Raw genomic sequence first — 20592 nt, forward strand, 5'->3', positions numbered from 1 at the left:
ATAAAAAAACTGTCCTTGTTCCACAATATTACACGAGCCGAGCACGCGTATTTTCCAGAAAAATAATGGAGTTAATCCTTTTGAATCAAAGTAATTTGAAATAACTCCAAACAGCACAACATAAAACGAACATTTTAACGGCCCAACTTCTACTGATTAATTCTCCAAAACATCAGTGCACTTGTCTTTAATTTATTTAACATCAAACGAACTGTGTTGTTCCACTTTCTATATTTTAGTTATGCAAATGAATAAAGTGGCTTCGTGCACAAAGGATTCATAACTTCAGCATCATCCTAGCTATTGTCAGTTAATACGTGCAAGGGTACTTTTTTAATTCTCTAGCCAACTTACCTTTTAATCACCTGTGACAATCAACTGTATAAACTGCATACATGTGATAGTCTGCCATGAGTATTATGCACGAATGTTCACTGTTTATACATGTTATTGGAATATAACATGGAGTTAAGAAAGCTCTCTCTCAACTAAGATAACTGAGAACCGTGTTTTAAAAAAAACAAATTAAATATGAACCTGTTGATGCAGGTTCCATTTGTCATGAAGTCTTCTTCTCGGCAGTTTTTTACGTTGCTAAAATATTTCAAATCTCAATATGACACAACTTTAAAAAAATCGAACGTCTGATAAGACTCATTAGAAATCCTTTGCTCTTCCTACGTGCACTTTTTATAAAAAGAAAGGATACGTCAATTCCGATCGCTACTGGTTAAAAGTAAGCAACAGAATAAATACATAGCTATTCCAAATGCCCTTATTTCAAAGTGGTCAAGGTCAAAGTCTTGTATTGAAAGCACTATATTTTTGGATCAAACAAACCCAGTCTGATTCTATTTTGCAGGGTTCTGAACCATTCGTATCAGAAGGTTCTATAACTTTTATTGGTGATTTTGACAGGCCTATCCATATAAATTAAGGTAAACGGGAGATTCTCAGTCTTTTGTTGTCAAGTACTTTGTCGTTATCTGAGAAGCCTTCTTCTAGTAAGAATGTTCTTATTCAGGGAGTAGAGTGTGGCTTTTTTAATGTTCCTGTCCACTGTTTCAATTTGGCATCAGACTTAGTCTCAGAAAGAACCGTTTGGAGAAGTGACTTCTTTACCAGTAGAGGGTATTCATTTATTACTAGGCAATGACCTAGCTGGAGATGAGGTTGCGTTCAATCCACTTGTAACTGACAAGCCTTGCTTGGATCAAAAAAGTTTATCCTAATGAGGAAAAAAATCTATTTGTATTATGTTTGTGCAGTTACCAGAGCTATGGCGAAAAAGCTCTTGAAAATAATGTTGATCAGGAAATTATTCCTTTAGCTGACACATTTAATGGCAGTCTTTTGATTTGATCACTTTTGTTCCTAGTATTGACCAATCCTGAGATCTCTTGCTTGCTTCAGAGGGCAATTAGTGAAACTGAAGCCACACAAGTCGCAGTTTGTTATTTGTAAAAAAATGGGGTCCTTACAAGAAAATGGAGACAACATGAGGGACCCGCTGGTGAGGTGTGGTCAGAGAGTTGTCAAACTGTCATTCCAAAGTTATACTGACAGGTAATTATTAGTTTAGTCCATGAAACTCCTTTGGTTGGTCATTTAGGAGTCCATATGACGTATCACAAAATCATGAATAATTTCTGTTGGTTGAAAATCAAAAGTGTCGTAAATACTGTAAATTTTTTCATTTGTCTAATGGTAGGAAAATCCTACCAGAACATGGCAACAACTCATCTGTAACCTGTTTCGCGGAATAATGGAAGACAGTGTGTCAGTCCCTTACCTAAGACCAAGTCAAGCAACCAATACTTGTTAACCATAATGTGTCCACAATTTTTTTTCCAGCTGCAATTCCTTTGAAAATATTACAATTAAAACCACTGTAAAAGCTTTAGTCAAGTTCTTTACACTTGGTGACCTTGACAAATCTGTCCAGTCTGATCAAGGGTGAAATTTGAAGTCAGGTGTCCAACAGTTGAAATCTTCTGCTTATCACCCTGAAAGTCAAGGGGCTATGGAAAGACTTCATCAAACTTTGAAGAATATGGTTTGCTCGTTTTTGTTTTGATGAAGGAAAAGGACTGGGATTGAGGGTGTTCATTTACTGCTGCTTGCTCACAGGGAATCAATTCAAGAATCATTGGGTTTTAGTATTTGAATTAGTATTTGGACATACTGTCTGCAGACCACTGAAGCTATTAAAAGGGAAACTTCCTTCCAATGAAGATTCCAAGATTAATCTTCTTGACTCTGATTTCAAATAGAAGTTGTCAAAGGATTGTGGAATAACAATCTTCACAATACTCAGTCAAAGATAAATTTAAAGTATGACAGAAATAAACAGGAATGGAGTTTTAAGCCTGATGATAGAGTTCTGGCTCTCTTTATAAACTTCTTAGAAACTTCTGAGCGAAATGTCATCAAATGCAACAATAAACAAGATGTAAGAAGGCCTTTCAGGTAGGCATGAATAATTCTGATATGCCAACAAATCTGATTGCATTACTCGAAGAAAAAAGCAAAACTTAAAATGTCCCCTCCCTCAGCACCATCAAAATTAGTAGGCAACAAGGAGCTGTTTTGCAGGTTTAAACGGAATGTGCATTTTTACAAATCAAAATACATTTTCAGGCCCATCAACAATGGATGGCAATGGCATTTACCAATAAGAGTCATTACAGCCATTCTATTTCAGTACTGAGCACTAGAACATTATTCTTCAGGATGCATATACAGATCAACTGTTCTAGTGATCATGCAAATTTCATTATGTTCAGGTTAGTTTTAAGGACACTGTTGTTTGTACGGTCATGAAACATAACATATATGCATCGTGATTCTGCCCAATATTAAATGTCAGTCACTGCAACCTATTTATTAAATTTCAGTCATTATATACATTGCTGATGATTGCTGAGTTTATTTTAAGCTGTTGTTTGTACAGTCATCATAATGTATACAATGTGTTCAATCTGAGGATTACTGCATCAGCACATCAAAGAAAAGATTAACTGTGACCTACAAGAAACATCTGGTTGGTCTTTATCGTCACTCAGTATTGATTATTTAAACTGTTTAATACACAACTGTTGTTCCTGAAGGAATGTGTGCAAGTGATTTTTTGCTGTCACCTAAAAGCTTCGTCTCTTGCTAGAAGTATTTATGACAAATAGTGATAGCTAATCAACAGAAGTTTCTAAATCCATAATTATCAATAAATCTTTTTTATTTGAAACCAATACAACAAAATCCATTTGCATGTCATTATTTTTATAATGAGTATTATTTCATACCAACTTTTTTAGTCAAGAGACTTTGGAACTTCTCGATTTCCGGTACACTCAATGGGGAAATATCTCCTCAATGGGCCTGCCTCCAAGGTAATGAAATATAAAGCACTTTTTAAAAAAAAGGCAATACATCATTGGAAGATGACCTCCCCCATCTCAGCATGTATGATTATAATAATTGCTGAACATTCAAAATTTAATGACTACTCTTTATGATTGTCATTTACAGTCTTACAGCTTACAAAATTTGTAAATATGGCAAATACTGCTACATCAATCAATACAAAAGAAATACAAAAGTAGTTAATACAATAGGGGTATTTTAATGCTATGAGTTGTTTTGTGAACTTGTCTGCATGTTTAAAATAAATATTTTGCAAATAATGTTCCACTATAAGCACATGTATTTTCTACTGAATGTTAAACCTTTATGCAAAAAATACTTGTGAGAATCCATAAGACTGGCTAGCATTAATGAAAACAATTTCAATGTCTCACAGCATTCAAAATATATTCACTGTATGTCATAGATAATTTGCTTCCCTTTAAATCACTGTTGAACCTCTCTTTGTGTTAAATTTTCACACCAATTCATAGGAAAAATTGGCTTGTCACGAGTACTGGAAAACATAAATTATATTCAAATGGTTGTATAGAAGTTTGCCCATCTTACTAAATGGCAGCGCAATGTTCAATTAACATTTAGATTTTATGATAAAAAGAGTTCATTTTTTTCAAAGTTCTGTCATTGAATCAATTATGAACACTGACCATGAAATATATTTTTAAAATGTGACAATGGTAGTACAAAATAAAGATTATTGTATCTCAGAACTGCAATTAAACAGAATCACAAAATGACATTAAATTTTTTAAATATTTGGCATGTCTCTTCATAATCAAATCAGCACTTGTAGTTGCATGCATCACCTAATGATATGGCAATAATGGGAGATAATACTTGATCACTGTCACTGAAAAAATCTTTGTTTCCTTATGAATAGCATGGTTTTAGGTTGCCAGTTTATTTTGAAAAGTGAGCATGATTTTTTTAAGTGTATGACCAGTACCATAAGCAAGATAAATCGTATTTCTATGGCATAATATGACAGATTTTATTTGTACATATAGTACAAATTGTTATTCATGTCAAACATAATCATAGAAAAAGATAACCTCAAGGTGGCAATTACAATTTTTTTCTTCTCCTTTTTCAGGGGTAATTAACTCTAGCTGGCACTTACAACCTATCCATAGTTTTGAAAGTGTTAGTTGAGTTGTATTATTTTAGGCTACTCTGAGATGTTATTACTTCAGTCTGTACTGACCCCTAACAGTCATTCTTTTGCTTTGAAAAACCTGATTTACTTAACACTAAAAGGTAAAAAAAAACCACTCTCACAATAATATTAAATGAAACTAGTATTTATCTATAAAACTAGCTCTAGTAATAATGCAAAGACTAGATGATAAACTGCACCATAGTAAAAATGATTTGTGGCTGAAAAAAAAGAAGTAAAACCATGATGGACATGAAGAATTTCAATCAGAATTACATGGAAAAACAGGCCCCAGATAATAATAATAATAATAATAACAAAAAGAACTATCCCATTCCATTTCTGACTTTCTTACATATTTTTTGTAAAACCTTTATTCAAGAAAAGTTTTTGATTTGACAAGTGTGCACCCCACCTTTCAAAACACAGACCACTCCGCTTATTTATCATTACAAAAATACTATGATAATTTATATTATTAAAGGTGATGATGATGATCATGATGATAATTAAAAAGGGAAGTCATTTGTGAAATAAATCTTTTAAAAGGAAGCTTCAAATAAGAACAAATAAAGTTGCATTGCAATCTGCACATTCAGTCCCTAAACTAACCTCCTTATATCAAGTGTAATATTGCCTAATTTTTACCTTCTCATACCAAATAAAACATTGCTTCAATTCTATTCAATAGTTATATCCGAAGGTTGTGGAATTGATTTCTTGATATTCTCACCACACATGACAGTTACAAAATTCATTACTCTGAAATCATGCACATATAAAAAGGACAAAATTTGTGCTGGGATAGGAAAAGATGACATTGTATACTTCTTCAAACTTTTTTTTAATTTTTTACCTTTGTCCATGTCATATCACAGAGTGTTTCAACCAATGAATTTCATTACAGTTTAACGAACATTTTCAAGCTGATAAGACACTTATCAACCATTTCCTTCTGGCCTTCATTTTCAACTCATTCACTTCTCAGTTTTCTACTCTTATGCTATTTTTTAAATCATGAATACAATTTCAACTGGTTTTCAACTGGAATTTTAATTTTTATTACTGTACCTGCATCACCAAATCAAGATTTTTACTTTGAACCAAGCTTCTATTAAAGAATGCGAAAAAAATAACGTTTTTATCAAGCAGGTATGTTAGTTAGGAAAATTCCACTTGGAGGAATTTAAGTTATCAATGTCACCTTTGGTGCCAAGTCTTGGGTGGAATTCTCCTATTCTTGCCCTATGTTAATTTACAAGCTATGTTTACCACAAACTATTAATTAACTATGTTATTGAAAACTGTTAATTTCCATTTACATGCTATGTTTACCACAAACTGTTAATTAACTATGTGCATGAAAACTGTTAATTTCCATTTACATACTATGTTTACCACAAACTGTTAATTAACTATGTGTATGAAAACTGTTAATTTCCATTTACATGCTATGTTTACCACAAACTGTTAATTAACTATGTGCATGAAAACTGTTAATTTCCATTTACATGCTATGTTTACCACAAACCACTAATTAACTATGTGTATGAAAACTGTTAATTTCCATTCTCTGCTTATTCAAAAATACCAAGTCTATTGATAATGAACATATATGTAAAGCAAAGGATGTTTTACAGATTGAAGAAAACCATTATATTTATTCCACTTTCTTTAACTTCTATCTTCACCATAATAAAGGAAACAATTGTGAATAAAAGTAAGACAACATTTATTTGTATTCCAAGATGTAAATCTTAAGTTTGTCCATAATGAAGGACCATTTGAAAAAATCTATAGCTTTACAGTTTATACACATTCTTTTGATACATAAAAAGATAATTTAAAAAATTATATACATAGCAGTCAAAATCAAATAATCATCATAAATCAGATTTTAAATTTGTTTCACAAAGGGAGAAGATAATATACAACTGTATGATTATTATTCCAAAATCAAGATAAAACTGCATGATCAGCATTACAAAAAAAGTACAATTTACAATATATCTTCAAACTTATCAACATGATGACATGAATATATGCATGACTTGTAGTCATCTAGTCCACATGTTAGATGAATCTATTTCCAAAATGTAAACCATATACACCTGTACATTTATTTAAACATTTCTTTGAGCTCAACTGAAGCTGAGGGATTTTATATTACAAGTTTTGACATTTATTCCAGAGAAAACATTCTAATTCAAATGATACAAAGAAAACATCCTAATTTAATGATACAACGAAAACATTCTAATTCAATGATACAAAGAAAACATCCTAATTCAATGATATAGAGAAAATCCTAATTCAATGATATAGAGAAAATCCTAATTCAATGATATAGAGAAAATCCTAATTCAGTGATATAGAGAAAATTCAAATTCAATGATACAAAGAAAACATCCTAATTCAATGACTTAGAGCAAAGATTCTAATTTAATAATACAAACAGAACATCGTAATACAATTATATAGTTCCTGCAAAGCATTCGTGAGAGTTGTCATTATTTTTCATTTCTAATTACATCACCTGATGTAAATATACTACCAAAAGAAACTTTCACTGAGGGGTATGCAAATTATCTGAAGAAACAAAATGTCATTTTGCAAATTATGTGATGAGGGTTAGAAGATTCTAATGACATTTGTCACTCCAAGACAAATTAATATGCATTTCTTCCTAGATGAAGTAGTCTTTATGTACTTTGTCAATAAAGTATTGATTGACTAGAATGGTTATGAATATACAAAATAAAATAAAACAAAGTTATTTTTACAAAATCATTTCTTACCACTTTTCAACAACCAATTTTTTTTAAAAAGATGTGCAAATAGTCTCTTGAAAATATGTTGTTAATTCTTGCAAAGCAAAATAAGACTCCATTACTGAGATTAATTATTAATTTGTGCAACAACTTTTATTTAATTATTTTAAGTTCTTGTATAAAAATAACATTTCTGAAAAAGTTTTTCAATTATAATAGATCTGATTCTTCAGATGCACTTTTTACAGACAAATTGTTCACATACTTTTCAAGAATAAACTGGATTTGTGTTTGTAATCAATTATATCCTCAATGCAGGCCAAAATTCCAAAACCTTTAAAAAAAAGCTTACAAATTGCTACAATGGCCTGAAAATAAAAGTCATGTACACATGCACACAAATATGCCTACCAAATTTAATTTATCTACTTCAAGTCATTCTCGCTTAGTTCTAGCTATATTTTCCTACAAAAATGTAGTCCAAAAAGTTCAAAAATGTAGAAAATATTGCTAACAAGGTTTTCTTGAAAAAAAGCCATAGTCCCAAAATTTGTGGTGCCTTTTTTAAATGAAAAAATTTGATGTCATGCTCTGATAATCTAATCATTACTACACATGCAGACAATTTCACATACATTAATTGGTTTTGTCACAATTGTGTTAAACGAGTTTCTCAGGATGATTCATATATATATCCATGTACTGACAGGCAAGTCCAAAATCAAGATGCCACAGGATGAATACATATGCATATGGACATCTATGTAATGACAGACAAGTCCAAAATCAAGATGCCACAGGATGAAGACATATGTATATGGACATCTATGTACTGACAGACAAGTCCAAAATCAAGATGCCTCAGGATGAAGACATATGCATATGGACATCTATGTACTGACAGACAAGTCCAAAATCAAGATACCACAGGATGAAGACATATGTATATGGACATCTATGTACTGACAGACAAGTCCAAAATCAAGATACCTCAGGATGAAGACATATGCATATGGACATCTATGTACTGACAGACAAGTCCAAAATCAAGATGCCACAGGATGAAGACATATGCATATGGACATCTATGTACTGACAGACAAGTCCAAAATCAAGATGCCACAGGATGAAGACATATGCATATGGACATCTATGTACTGACAGACAAGTCTAAAATCAAGATGCCTCAGGATGAAGAAATAAAAATGTTTAATGTTTATTGGAATGGATACATTGCAACTGTAACAATTTCATTTGGCACAGACAGAAATTTCATTTGAGAAATACTGATGACAGTTCTCAAATGATTACAAAATACTGAAAGTGCTGGTCATGAAAAGGCAGTTCAAGATGCTGTTTATAATCATATTTATTGTGCAAAACATGCAACCAACTGTGAAAAGTAAATCTTAATATTTTTGAATCCTTAAATGCAAGATGGAGGAAATGTACTGTGTTCTTTTTATTCCTACACAAGGAATTATCAAATTATATGACATGTATTGCTGCTGACTTTAAAGAACGTATAAATAAATTACTGACAGAATATAAACAAATCTGAAACTTTCTTTATAGCCAAATCCAAGACAGTTATAGGTATTACATCCACACAGTATACATGCAACATGGCATTTATGAATGGTTTTTATAAATCTCTCACTCTGGTTACAAGCTTCCATCACAAAATACTAGTATAAAGACCAAAATAATTTAGCAAAATATTAGTTTGCTCACCTAATTTGTAAATATTTTTTAACTGATAGAACAGATATATCTAACATTGTAATGTGTGCTGGAAGATCTGGGTCTATAAACTTCATTCTATACATGTTTTTAGTTAAATAACATAGATCTAATCTGCTGATGCAATGTGTACTGGTAGATCTGGGTCTATACATTTCATTCTATTCATGTTTTCAGTCAAATAGCCTAGACCTGATCTGCTGATGCAAGGTGTGCTGGCAGATCTGGGTCTATGTCTATCATTCTAATCCTGCTTTCAGTCAAATGACATAGACCTGATCTGCTGATGCAATGTGTACTGGTAGATCTGGGTATGGTATGCTTTATATATTGGCAAAGGCTGTAATCACTCCAAATTACTAGAAAGATTATCAAATTATTGCTAGGACTAGGAATTCATAGAATACCTATCTAGCTAACATCAAAAATATGACTAACTAGAATAATTATTAATATGTGAAATTTACTGATATTACAAAATCAAAAGTACTATTTACACAATTGACAGGAATCAAAGTATCAGTGATACTGATGAGGATATATATCACAAGTTGATGGCTTTGATGCACTTAAGCACTGACCTTCACCTATCCAGAAATATACTCCAATCAAATTGATTCCTTTCATTTTGAAAATAAATTCAGTTTCTAAAACATGTACATAAAAAGTAAAGGACTCTCATACTCTTTTAGGCCTGTTTGCAACTAGGTGACCACTTGTCAGCAAGTCGGTGTGTAATGTCACCTGTTTTGATATGCTTTCCAAGAATTTATTTCTACCCATTACACTGTTGTACACAAGATATGTTGCTAATATATGGCAAAATAACTTCAATATAACATAGAAAAAAAATGTTTATTGGGGAAATTACATAAAGAACTTTAATTTAGCATTTCTAAAGCTGTTCTTAGTTACATCATGATTTTGGTTTTGGGATAAATTTTTATAAAAGTCAAAAGAATCAAATTTGGGAAAATCAATATTAGAAAGTTTTGTTTAACCTGTAAGCCCAAAAAATTAGATGTTGATTATGATCTATTTTTATAAGTACCTCGAATGACACATTATATGCCTCCCCATGTTTAATAGTCATCTTTGTAGGCGTGAACAGGGCATGAGATTACAGACCAAGAAGTCTTAATGACCCAGACCTTTAGAAAATGTAAGTGTTTCTGATACAAGCTTACTGTGCCAAAATCATTATTTTCCATTTATTCAACTTACTATGCCCATGACCTTTGACTTTTACACCTCAAAATCTGCATATTTCCTTGTTACCTTGAGTGTATGCCATCCTGAATGTTTGCTCAAGAAACGTTCTTTATAACATAAGTTATCCTGCACAAAACATTTTTCAATCAGTCACAATTTCCTAGACTTTTTACCCTTTTTACCCCCAAATCAATAGGCATCTTTCAGCCCCCCCACCAAACTTTGGTGAAGGTACATGGCCTCGAGTTAATATTCTTATGCAAAAAACCAGTTTTCTTTTTTTCAGTTGAAAAGAGCATTCATTTTGACCTTTTGATTCCCAAATCAACAGTGTGTAGAAATTAATTTACAATGTGCTATGCTAAATACCTATCTGTAAATGTTGTTTTGGAACAACACAAATTACTAGCATTCTTCATGAATCCTTTCACGCTAAGTACACATACTCATGGATAAAAAAATATCATGCTACAAGAGAAAGGTTTTATTTTAAATTTCTAATCATTCTTTCCGCTATCTACAAAACTAGAAATAAGGAACTGTAATGATGTCAAAACAAGAAAAAAGACTCTCCAAAAGAGGACAGAAAATGAAAATAAATTTTAAGTCAAATTGTCCTTTTACCTGCCAGAAAAAAGCAAAAGTTTAATAGAAAGAAGAAAAAATTGGAGGACACAGAATTATCTATGAAAATATGGTAGAATAATGTTTTCCTTGAAATCTACACACATCAATCAAAGATCCAGCATTGAATAGCAGTGACGACAGTTCCACATGAAACTTTATAAGCAGTACATATTCTACAGAGTTAATAAATAATAAAGTTATCACATTTAAATAGCTGAATGAATATGTTATGGTTGGAAGTTGATTCACCACAGAGTAGCTAGTACTGATTGGAAAAAAGAAAATTGGTAAAACTGAGTAATTTTTCATTTTGTGTGCCTTTGTTTAAAATAAAAAACTATTAATAACAGGATGATCAGTTGTAAAGAAATGTTGTGGTTATGACATCATGCATTTTCTTGAGAACCAGGAGTTTATGACACTGCATCGAAACATAAAATCATCAAAATACAAGTTAGGATGATATCAAGTAAGTTGTTTTTATGTTTCATCTAGAGATGTGATGGTATTCAAAGATCAGAGTACTGTTGTATGAACATGAACAGCATGGATTTATTTACCCAATCTCAAACAAGTTCATTCATTTTTCCCTGATCAAATTGTGTCATGTGGAGACCTGGTATAAGTCTTTACTGTACCTCTGGTCTAAATATCTTGCTTTTTCCTTGGTCATAATGAGTCCTGTGAAGACTGTGTATGTGACCATGCAGAGTCAGCAAGAAAAACAGAAGGCTAGTGTGAGGTTATGTCAAAATATGATATTACTGTATCACAGTCATTCAACATTTTTTGTCCATGTTGCCACATCAAAAAAGATAGGAAAACAAACTGGTTGTTAGGGTAACAGATTACACAGCAATTTTTATTATTATAGCCAGCAATGAAGTTAATGTAATATTAATATGGCAAAGATATAAATTCATTATCTTAATGTTCCCATTAGCAGTATCCACAATAGCCAGTGGCTACTAACCTTTCCCAATTTCTACTTGCATTTGGCAAAAATGAAATGTCTGTTAGTACTTAAATTTACATAGTGTGAAAAGGTTTCTACAGAAGGATAATTGCTCACTGGATTCTATAATGTATAGTATGTATGTTCATTGGTCCTTTAATGCGTAGTTTGTCACACCATCAAAAATAGTGAATTCACAGTAATCTATTTGGCTACTGATTTTTCCTTCTTCATCCAAAAAAGAAACAAATTTAAATTACTGGTGTAATCATGGGTTGAACTTGTTTTGTGGAAACTTAATTTCAGGTGTTCACACTCTATAAGCATATAGAACTGATCTGTAACTAGTGGCCTTTTATTTCAGGTGTTCACACTCTATAAGCAAATAGAAGTGATCTGTAACTAGTGGCATTTTATTTCAGGTATTCACACTCTATAAGCATATATAGCTGATCTGTAACTGGTGGCATTTTATTTCATTTTATTTCAGGTGTTCACACTCTATAAGCATATAGAAGTGATCTGTAACTAGTGGCATTTTATTTTAGGTGTTCACACTCTATAAGCATATATAGCTGATCTGTAACTGGTGGCATTTTATTTCAGGTGTTCACACTCTATAAGCAAATAGAAGTGATCTGTAACTAGTGGCATTTTATTTCAGGTGTTCACACTCTATAAGCATATAGAAGTGATCTGTAACTAGTGGCATTTTATTTAAGGTATTCACACTCTATAAGCATATAGAAGTGATCTGTAACTAGTGGCATTTTATTTAAGGTATTCACACTCTATAAGCATATAGAACTGAGCTGTAACTAGTGGCATTTTATTTTAGGTGTTCACACTCCATAAGCATATAGAACTGAGCTGTAACTAGTGGCATTTTATTTTAGGTGTTCACACTCCATAAGCATATAGAACTGAGCTGTAACTAGTGGCATTTTATTTCAAGAGTATCTTATTAATTGCATCAAGAATTTTCTGTCACCCTGTTTTCAAATCCACATCTGTAAAAAGCAATGATACCAAACTGGTAATTTGGCTTTGTGCTGATATATTTAAGGATGAAGTACACAAACATGACTACTAAAAACATGAGCACCTCAAGTGAAAACTGGCATGATGGCTAAGTAGAAATGTAACTTTCTAATGATATACATCACAGTCAATTTTGGAACAAAAATGCATACACACAATTCATGGCATTTCTTGTTTTCAACTATAATACTGGCTCATTCCGTTATTACAGTTTTCTGAAAGAATTTCAATACTGCTATCATCCGGTGTTGTTGAGCCACTTCCAGACGTGGTACTCAAACCATTTTCTTTGACTGGTACAGGTAGTTGTAACTTGGAACTGCTATCTGGTTTGAATCTAGCACTCTTAGTAAGAGGTGCCGATGCAGATGAAGAGTTTGATGAAGAACTAACAGAAATGTTCTGAACGGAAGATGTCAAACCAGATGCCCCAACTGGAGTACTGTACCCTGAACTGGCTCCTGAATTTGTAGGAGAAGCCTTAAAGCCTAGAATCTCCTGAATACTATCAGGAAGCTTTTTGCACTCTTTTAATTGAAGATAGATGCCTTCTGCTTTCTTCAACGTGTCCTCCAGGTGGATGGCAAAGCAGATGTCATTTATGTGCTATGATGAAAGAAGTGAATGTGTAGTTATAATTGAATAAATACCCAATGTATCAAATACATATCCAATGTATCAAATAGATATCCAATGCATTAAATAGATATCCAATGTATCAAATAGATATCCAATGTATTAAATAGATATCCATTGTATTAAATAGATATCCAATGTATTAAATAGATATCCAATGTATCAAATACATATCCAATGTAATAAATAGATATCCAATGTATCAAATTGATATCCAATGTATTAAATAGATATCCAATGTATTAAATAGATATCCAATGTATCAAATAGATATCCTATGTATTAAATAGATATCCAATGTACTAAATAGATATCCAATGTATCAAATAAATACCCAATGTATCAAATAGATATCCAACGTAATCTGTTTAAATGATTTGTGACTGAACATTCAACATAAACCAAGATAATGTACTGATGTTACAAAGAGGGTTGAATGTTTCAAGGCATGGATAAGCACAGGTTACAATCCTTGTTCACATCTGTTATCTTTCTTTTAAAAACTATTTGTGCAAGCATTTAAATACTGAATGAACTGGCAAACTTACATCATTACATCATACTGAAGCACTTTAAAAAGGTAAACATAGTTCCATATCATTATCATATAATCTCGATTATCTGTGGCAATTATTGTGTTAAGTTCTGTTGATAAAAATTTTTTGAAATACTTGATAGTCTTACCTTGAGAATTTCTGTAAAGCCAAATTTATTTTCCATCAATGTGGATTTTTCACTGTCTAGAATGGCCAGACATATCAACAGGTGGAAGTTTTTACATGGCCTGTCTGTCCAAATCACCTTAACATGAAAGAATATACATGTTGATCACCTTATGATAAAGAATTCACACACACATACAAGCACACATATATGGTACCTTAAGAATATTTAATTTTGAGATTATGGACAGTTAAATATGCAATTATTTACTCAAGCAATGCAGTTCTCAAAGACAGTATTTGTTATGCAACAGTAGACCTTTACTTTACTCTAGTAGTGCATGTCTCAAAGACAGTTCTCATTACACAACAGTAGACCTTTACTATAGTAATGTGTGTCTCAAAGACGGTACCCATTACACAAACAATGGACCATTACTTTACTTCAGTAATGCGTGTCTCAAAGACAGTACTCATTACGAAACAGTAGACCTTTACTTTACTATAGTAAGGCATGTCTCAAAAACAGTACTCATGATACAAACAGTAACCTTTACTTTACTATAGTAAGGCATGTCTCAAAAACAGTACTCATGATACAAACAGTAACCTTTACTTTACTATAGTAATGTATGTCTCGAAGACAATACTCATTATGCAACAGTAAATGTTTAATATAGTAATGCATGTCTCAAAGACAATACTCGTTGCACAAACAATGGACCTTTACTTTACTATAGTAATGCATGTCTCAAAGACAGCACTCATTTACAAACAGTAGACCTTTATTTTACTATAGTAATGCATGTTTAGTGGAAAACACACCTGTCTCCTGAATAATGTAATCTTCCAGGGATACAACATAAGGATTATATACAGTCCTAGTTCAAATGTATATACAAACATATGAAACTGCAAACATCATAGACCATGGTCTACCATCTCATAATATACAAGCAGATCAGGGTGCATGTTGTCCAGTTTATTGATTAATCCTATAAATAAAAAAACAGCACAACTCCCAATAGGGTCTATGCAGTTTGCAGATTACACTTGTGTGTGAATGTAAGTAGGTATTTTATATATGGAATTAACATTCAGACACATTCATGTAATAATCGTATCTGTATAATTTATTTGATGAAAATCCTATATCATTTCAGTGCTGAGAGGGACGACATCTTTTATAACTGCCTTATTTCATATGATATTGAAAGAAATGAAGTTGAATAAAGTTGAAAGATTATAATACAGGTGAATTTTAAAACACATAAGCATAACAATATATAAAATATTAAATAAAATGCATGTAAGCATTAAAGAATATAATCTCGAGCTTCAGTTATGACTAAATTTACCTCCCATAGTCTCTGAACATCATTAAAAGGGAATTCTCTTTTGAAGTGAATCAGTATCCAGCGGAAACAGAAGTAGAAATTTCCTGACTCATGACTCTCTGAAAGAGAAAACAATGATAGTATATAACACATGTCTGTCTCTATACTCTTCATCTTTGATCGTCTGGACCAGACGAGTGTATATTGTTGCTTCCAAACCATTTCTTTGTGTATTTTCTTTTCATATTAAGCTAACTGGGGATGTACTTATTACCTATAAGAAAACTACCACAAACAGCACATGATACGCCCTTTTCAGTACTAATGAAAGTGACCTTTGAGCTTAGGACATGGCTACTATATCATATCACGTGGACCTAAGTAGATTTGTATCAAAAACATGCTGGGCTTAAAAAGTGACAGCCTGGTTTTTCAAACTAAACAATGGCCTGCATTGTCCATTATTGCAATCTTGACCTTGATGTATGTGGTATGACTGTGAATACATGAGAAACTAAAGAGCCAAGAAGTTTTATTATAAATTTCAATGGACAGAAAATGGATTTATATGACTGACCTTGAAGAAGGATGTATGGCTTTGGAGTGTGACACACTGTCTAGTCAGTATATGACTGACCTTGAAGGATGCATGGCTTTTTAAGTTTTATTAAGACTGGGTAGGAAAGAATGTATTTCAAATGGTAAGAAGATAAGAAATACAGATGTAAAATCAACTTTTAATACATCCTGCTCATGACAAAAATAGCTGGTTATGTAAATGATCTTGGCCTATTTATCATGTCTGATAAAAATCTGATCAGAAATAGAGTTGCCAAATTGCTGACAAGCTTAACCGATCAAATGCATGAACACCTCAAAAATCTGCAGATCTTGCTTATAACTGTACCCATGCAAAATCTTGATGATTTATGTTAATTTGCCAAGTTTAAATATAATTAGAACATAAAAACAGTTTCTAAAGTAGTAACAATCTCAGCCATTCTTATAAAAGTTAGACCATCTCATTAATAAGCATGCAAATCACACAATGCCTTATTTCTTTTGAAATCTTAATTCCATAAGAATCAGAAATATGGCTTTGATAAGATGCTCAATCTATCAGATGTAATATCACCTCAATAGTATGCAAGACCCTCATTCAACATACTCAACCTTGTCTGAGATCCTGAATATAAAAACCTATATTCCATGTCTGATCCAAACTGGATCAGAATGGTAATATAAAGCAAATTTAGATGTCAAACAGATGATGGAAGGACAAACGAAGTGCCATACTATAATCTGACCTGGTCTTATGGCCAAGTGAGCTAAATATATGCTGCATCACAATGCACAATCACATTAGTGATTTGCTTCAGGACATAACTATGTTACCAAGCAACCAAGTGTCAATGTCTCATTTTGTGAAACAATTAAAATGGAGCACTTTGCTTAAGGGCAGCAGGACTGAGCTATACTGTGCATTTTCCACCCCCTGAATGATAACAAAAATGTGTCACATCATGCAAACCCACATTAGTAACATGATGTCTGTAATAAATTACAGTAAATTTTGTAATAGGTACTGAGTGTGATTGACTCACCAAGAGAAAGTAAATTTTGTAATAGGTATTGCATATAACTGACTCAATAGGATAAAGTAAATTTTGTAATAGGTAGAGTATGACTGACTCACCAAGATAAAATAAATTTTTTGATAGGTAATGCATATGACTGACTCACCAAGATAAGGTAAATTTTGTAATAGGTATTGAGTATGACTGACTCACCAAGGTAAGGTAAATTTTGGAATAAGTAATGAGGATGACTGACTCACCATGTAAATTTTATAATAGGCAATGAGGATTGACTCACTAAGATAAAATAAATTTTGTAATAGGTATTGAGTACGAATGACTCACCTAGATAACGTAAATTTTGAAGTAGGTAATGAGTATGATTGACTCACCAAGATAATTACACAGTTCTGGGTCAGTAAATTGCATCAGCTTGTGAATCTCTGCCAGTTGTGCCTTCATTCCACCTTGATCCATCTCAAAGTTATGACACTGCAATCAAAACATGAACAAAGACTGCTATAGTCACATAATTCCATAAGGCATGCTGTCCCTCCACACATGTAAAACCCCACATACGTTAGCAAAACCTTATGTCAAACTCACTAAATAATCAATGGAGGAATGTGTAATCTCTACTAATAATGTGACTTGGAGATTAAACTGTTAATAATACTTATTATGTACCCTCTACCAATGTGACTTGGAGATTACTGTGTAGTCTCTACTAATGTGACTAGGAGATTAAAGTATTCATAATGCACACTGTGTTGTCTCTACTAATGTGACTGGAGATTAAAGTATTTTTAATGCATACTGTGTAGTCTCTACTAATGTGACTAGGATATTAAAGTATTCATAAAGCACACTGTGTTGTCTCTACTAATGTGACTAGGAGATTAAAGTATTCATAAAGCACACTGTGTAGTTTCTACTAATGTGACTAGGAGATTAAAGTATTCATAAAGCACACTGTGTAGCCTCTACTAATGTGACTAGGATGTTAAAGTATTCATAATCCACACTATGTAGTCTCTACTAACATGACTAGGAGATTAAAGTATTCATAAAGCACATTATAGTCTCTACTAATTTGATTAGGAGATTAAAGTATTCATTATGCATACTGTGTAGTCTCTACTAATGTGACTAGGAGATTAAAGTATTCATAATGCACACTATGTAGTCTCTACTAACATGACTAGGAGATTCAAGTATTCATACTGCACACTGTGTAGTCTCTAATAACGTGACTAGGAGATTAAAGTATTCATAATGCTATAAACTTCACTGACGACAATGACCCCCCCACTAAATGTAAATACATAAAGTCAAAAGATCAGTGCTTCCCAAAGTAGGCGGTACCGCAATGGGGGGTGTGTGAGAGCAGTGGGATTACTGAGGGAGGGCCTGCTAATGCTGAATAATGCTTTTTATGGGGTAAGGTAATGAGCGCTGAAGATAACCATGGGGGTGGTGGACCAAAAAAGTTTGGGAACCATTGATATAGATGGATAAAATTCAAGTGAATTTTGATGACCAAATATAATTTTTTGTTTTATTACAAGATAATTCCCAAACCCACAAATGGTTGGGAGGGTTCAAGGCCTGTCATGATCAAATACAAGGAAAATTATCACACTGAACTATCAAAAGAATATTTGATAAGCAATGGAATGAGGAATACTGTTTGCTAATCATATGGAATTTCCATTGCTGAGAAAATTTCATTGTGAATAGAATGAAGACAGAATAATGCCTATGACATTGACAAGTGTTTTTCAGAAAGGACAAGTTATAAAATAGTGACAGCCAGAAATATTACTGATATAAAATCAGCAATTCTGATTGCTGTTAGAGGTTGACTTAGCCTTAATTTTCCTGACAACAACAATATTCCAATAAAATTTTAGACAAATGGGAGAAGTGACTTTTCCTCTGGATAAAAAATGGAGAAGTGAGTGGATAAAGAAGTGGAGTAAAAATATAATTTTCATCTCACATATGTATACTGATTTAAAATAACAATGGTACTTTATGTGGTTATAATTGTCATCTCACATATGTATACTAATTTAAAATAACAATGGTACTTTATGTGGTTATAATTGTCATCTCACATATGTATACTGATTTAAAATAACAATGGTACTTTATGTGGTTATAATTGTCATCTCACATATGTATACTGATTTAAAATAACAATGGTACTTTATGTGGTTATAATTGTCATCTCACATATGTATACTGATTTAAAATAACAATGGTACTTTATGTGGTTATAATTGTCATCTCACATATGTATACTGATTTAAAATAACAATGGTACTTTATGTGGTTATAATTGTCATCTCACATATGTATACTGATTTAAAATAACAATGGTACTTTATGTGGTTATAATTGTCATCTCACATATGTATATTGATTTAAAATAACAATGGTACTTTATGTGGTTATAATTGTCATCTCACATATGTATATTGATTTAAAATAACAATGGTACTTTATGTGGTTATAATTGTCATCTCACATATGTATATTGATTTAAAATAACAATGGTACTTATGTGGTTATAATTGTCATCTCACATATGTATACTGATTTAAAATAACAGTGGTACTTTATATGGTTATAATTTTCATCTCACATATGTATATTGATTTAAAATAACAATGGTACTTATGTGGTTATAATTGTCATCTCACATATGTATACTGATTTAAAATAACAATGGTACTTTATGTGGTTATAATTGTCATCTCACATATGTATATTGATTTAAAATAACAATGGTACTTTATGTGGTTATAATTGTCATCTCACATATGTATATTGATTTAAAATAACTGGTATTTTGTGTGGTTATAATTGTCATCTCACATATGTATATTGATTTAAAATAACTGGTATTTTGTGTGGTTATAATTGTCATCTCACATATGTATACTGATTTAAAATAACAATGGTACTTTATTTGGTTATAATTGTCATCTCACATATGTATATTGATTTAAAATAACTGGTATTTTGTGTGGTTATAATTGTCATCTCACATATGTATATTGATTTAAAATAACAATGGTACTTTATGTGGTTATAATTGTCATCTCACATATGTATATTGATTTAAAATAACAATGGTACTTATGTGGTTATAATTGTCATCTCACATATGTATACTGATTTAAAATAACAGTGGTACTTTATATGGTTATAATTTTCATCTCACATATGTATATTGATTTAAAATAACAATGGTACTTATGTGGTTATAATTGTCATCTCACATATGTATACTGATTTAAAATAACAATGGTACTTTATGTGGTTATAATTGTCATCTCACATATGTATATTGATTTAAAATAACAATGGTACTTTATGTGGTTATAATTGTCATCTCACATATGTATATTGATTTAAAATAACTGGTATTTTGTGTGGTTATA

The 20592-nt window shown here is 31.9% G+C and overlaps 1 protein-coding gene across 2 annotated transcripts in view; it reads right to left on the bottom strand.

The window, feature by feature from the left end:
- Positions 1-3217: 3217 nt before the first annotated feature.
- LOC149792259 (TBC1 domain family member 15-like) overlaps positions 3218-20592 on the bottom strand; it is a 62055-nt gene continuing 44680 nt past the window's right edge. For both annotated transcript variants that reach the window (XM_089970788.1, XM_089970787.1), the window contains exons 12-15: positions 17533-17632; positions 15585-15682; positions 14249-14365; positions 3218-13534 (exon numbers count right to left, since the gene is read on the bottom strand). In XM_089970788.1, coding sequence (XP_089826914.1) covers positions 13106-13534; positions 14249-14365; positions 15585-15682; positions 17533-17632 — 744 coding nt within the window. In that variant the 3' untranslated portion in view covers positions 3218-13105. The remainder of the gene's footprint in view (positions 13535-14248; positions 14366-15584; positions 15683-17532; positions 17633-20592) is intronic.

This window comes from Sinohyriopsis cumingii, chromosome 9 (assembly GCF_028554795.1).
Source record: "Sinohyriopsis cumingii isolate HCF-2022 chromosome 9, ASM2855479v2, whole genome shotgun sequence".
Classification (NCBI taxonomy): Eukaryota; Metazoa; Mollusca; class Bivalvia; order Unionida; family Unionidae; genus Sinohyriopsis; species Sinohyriopsis cumingii.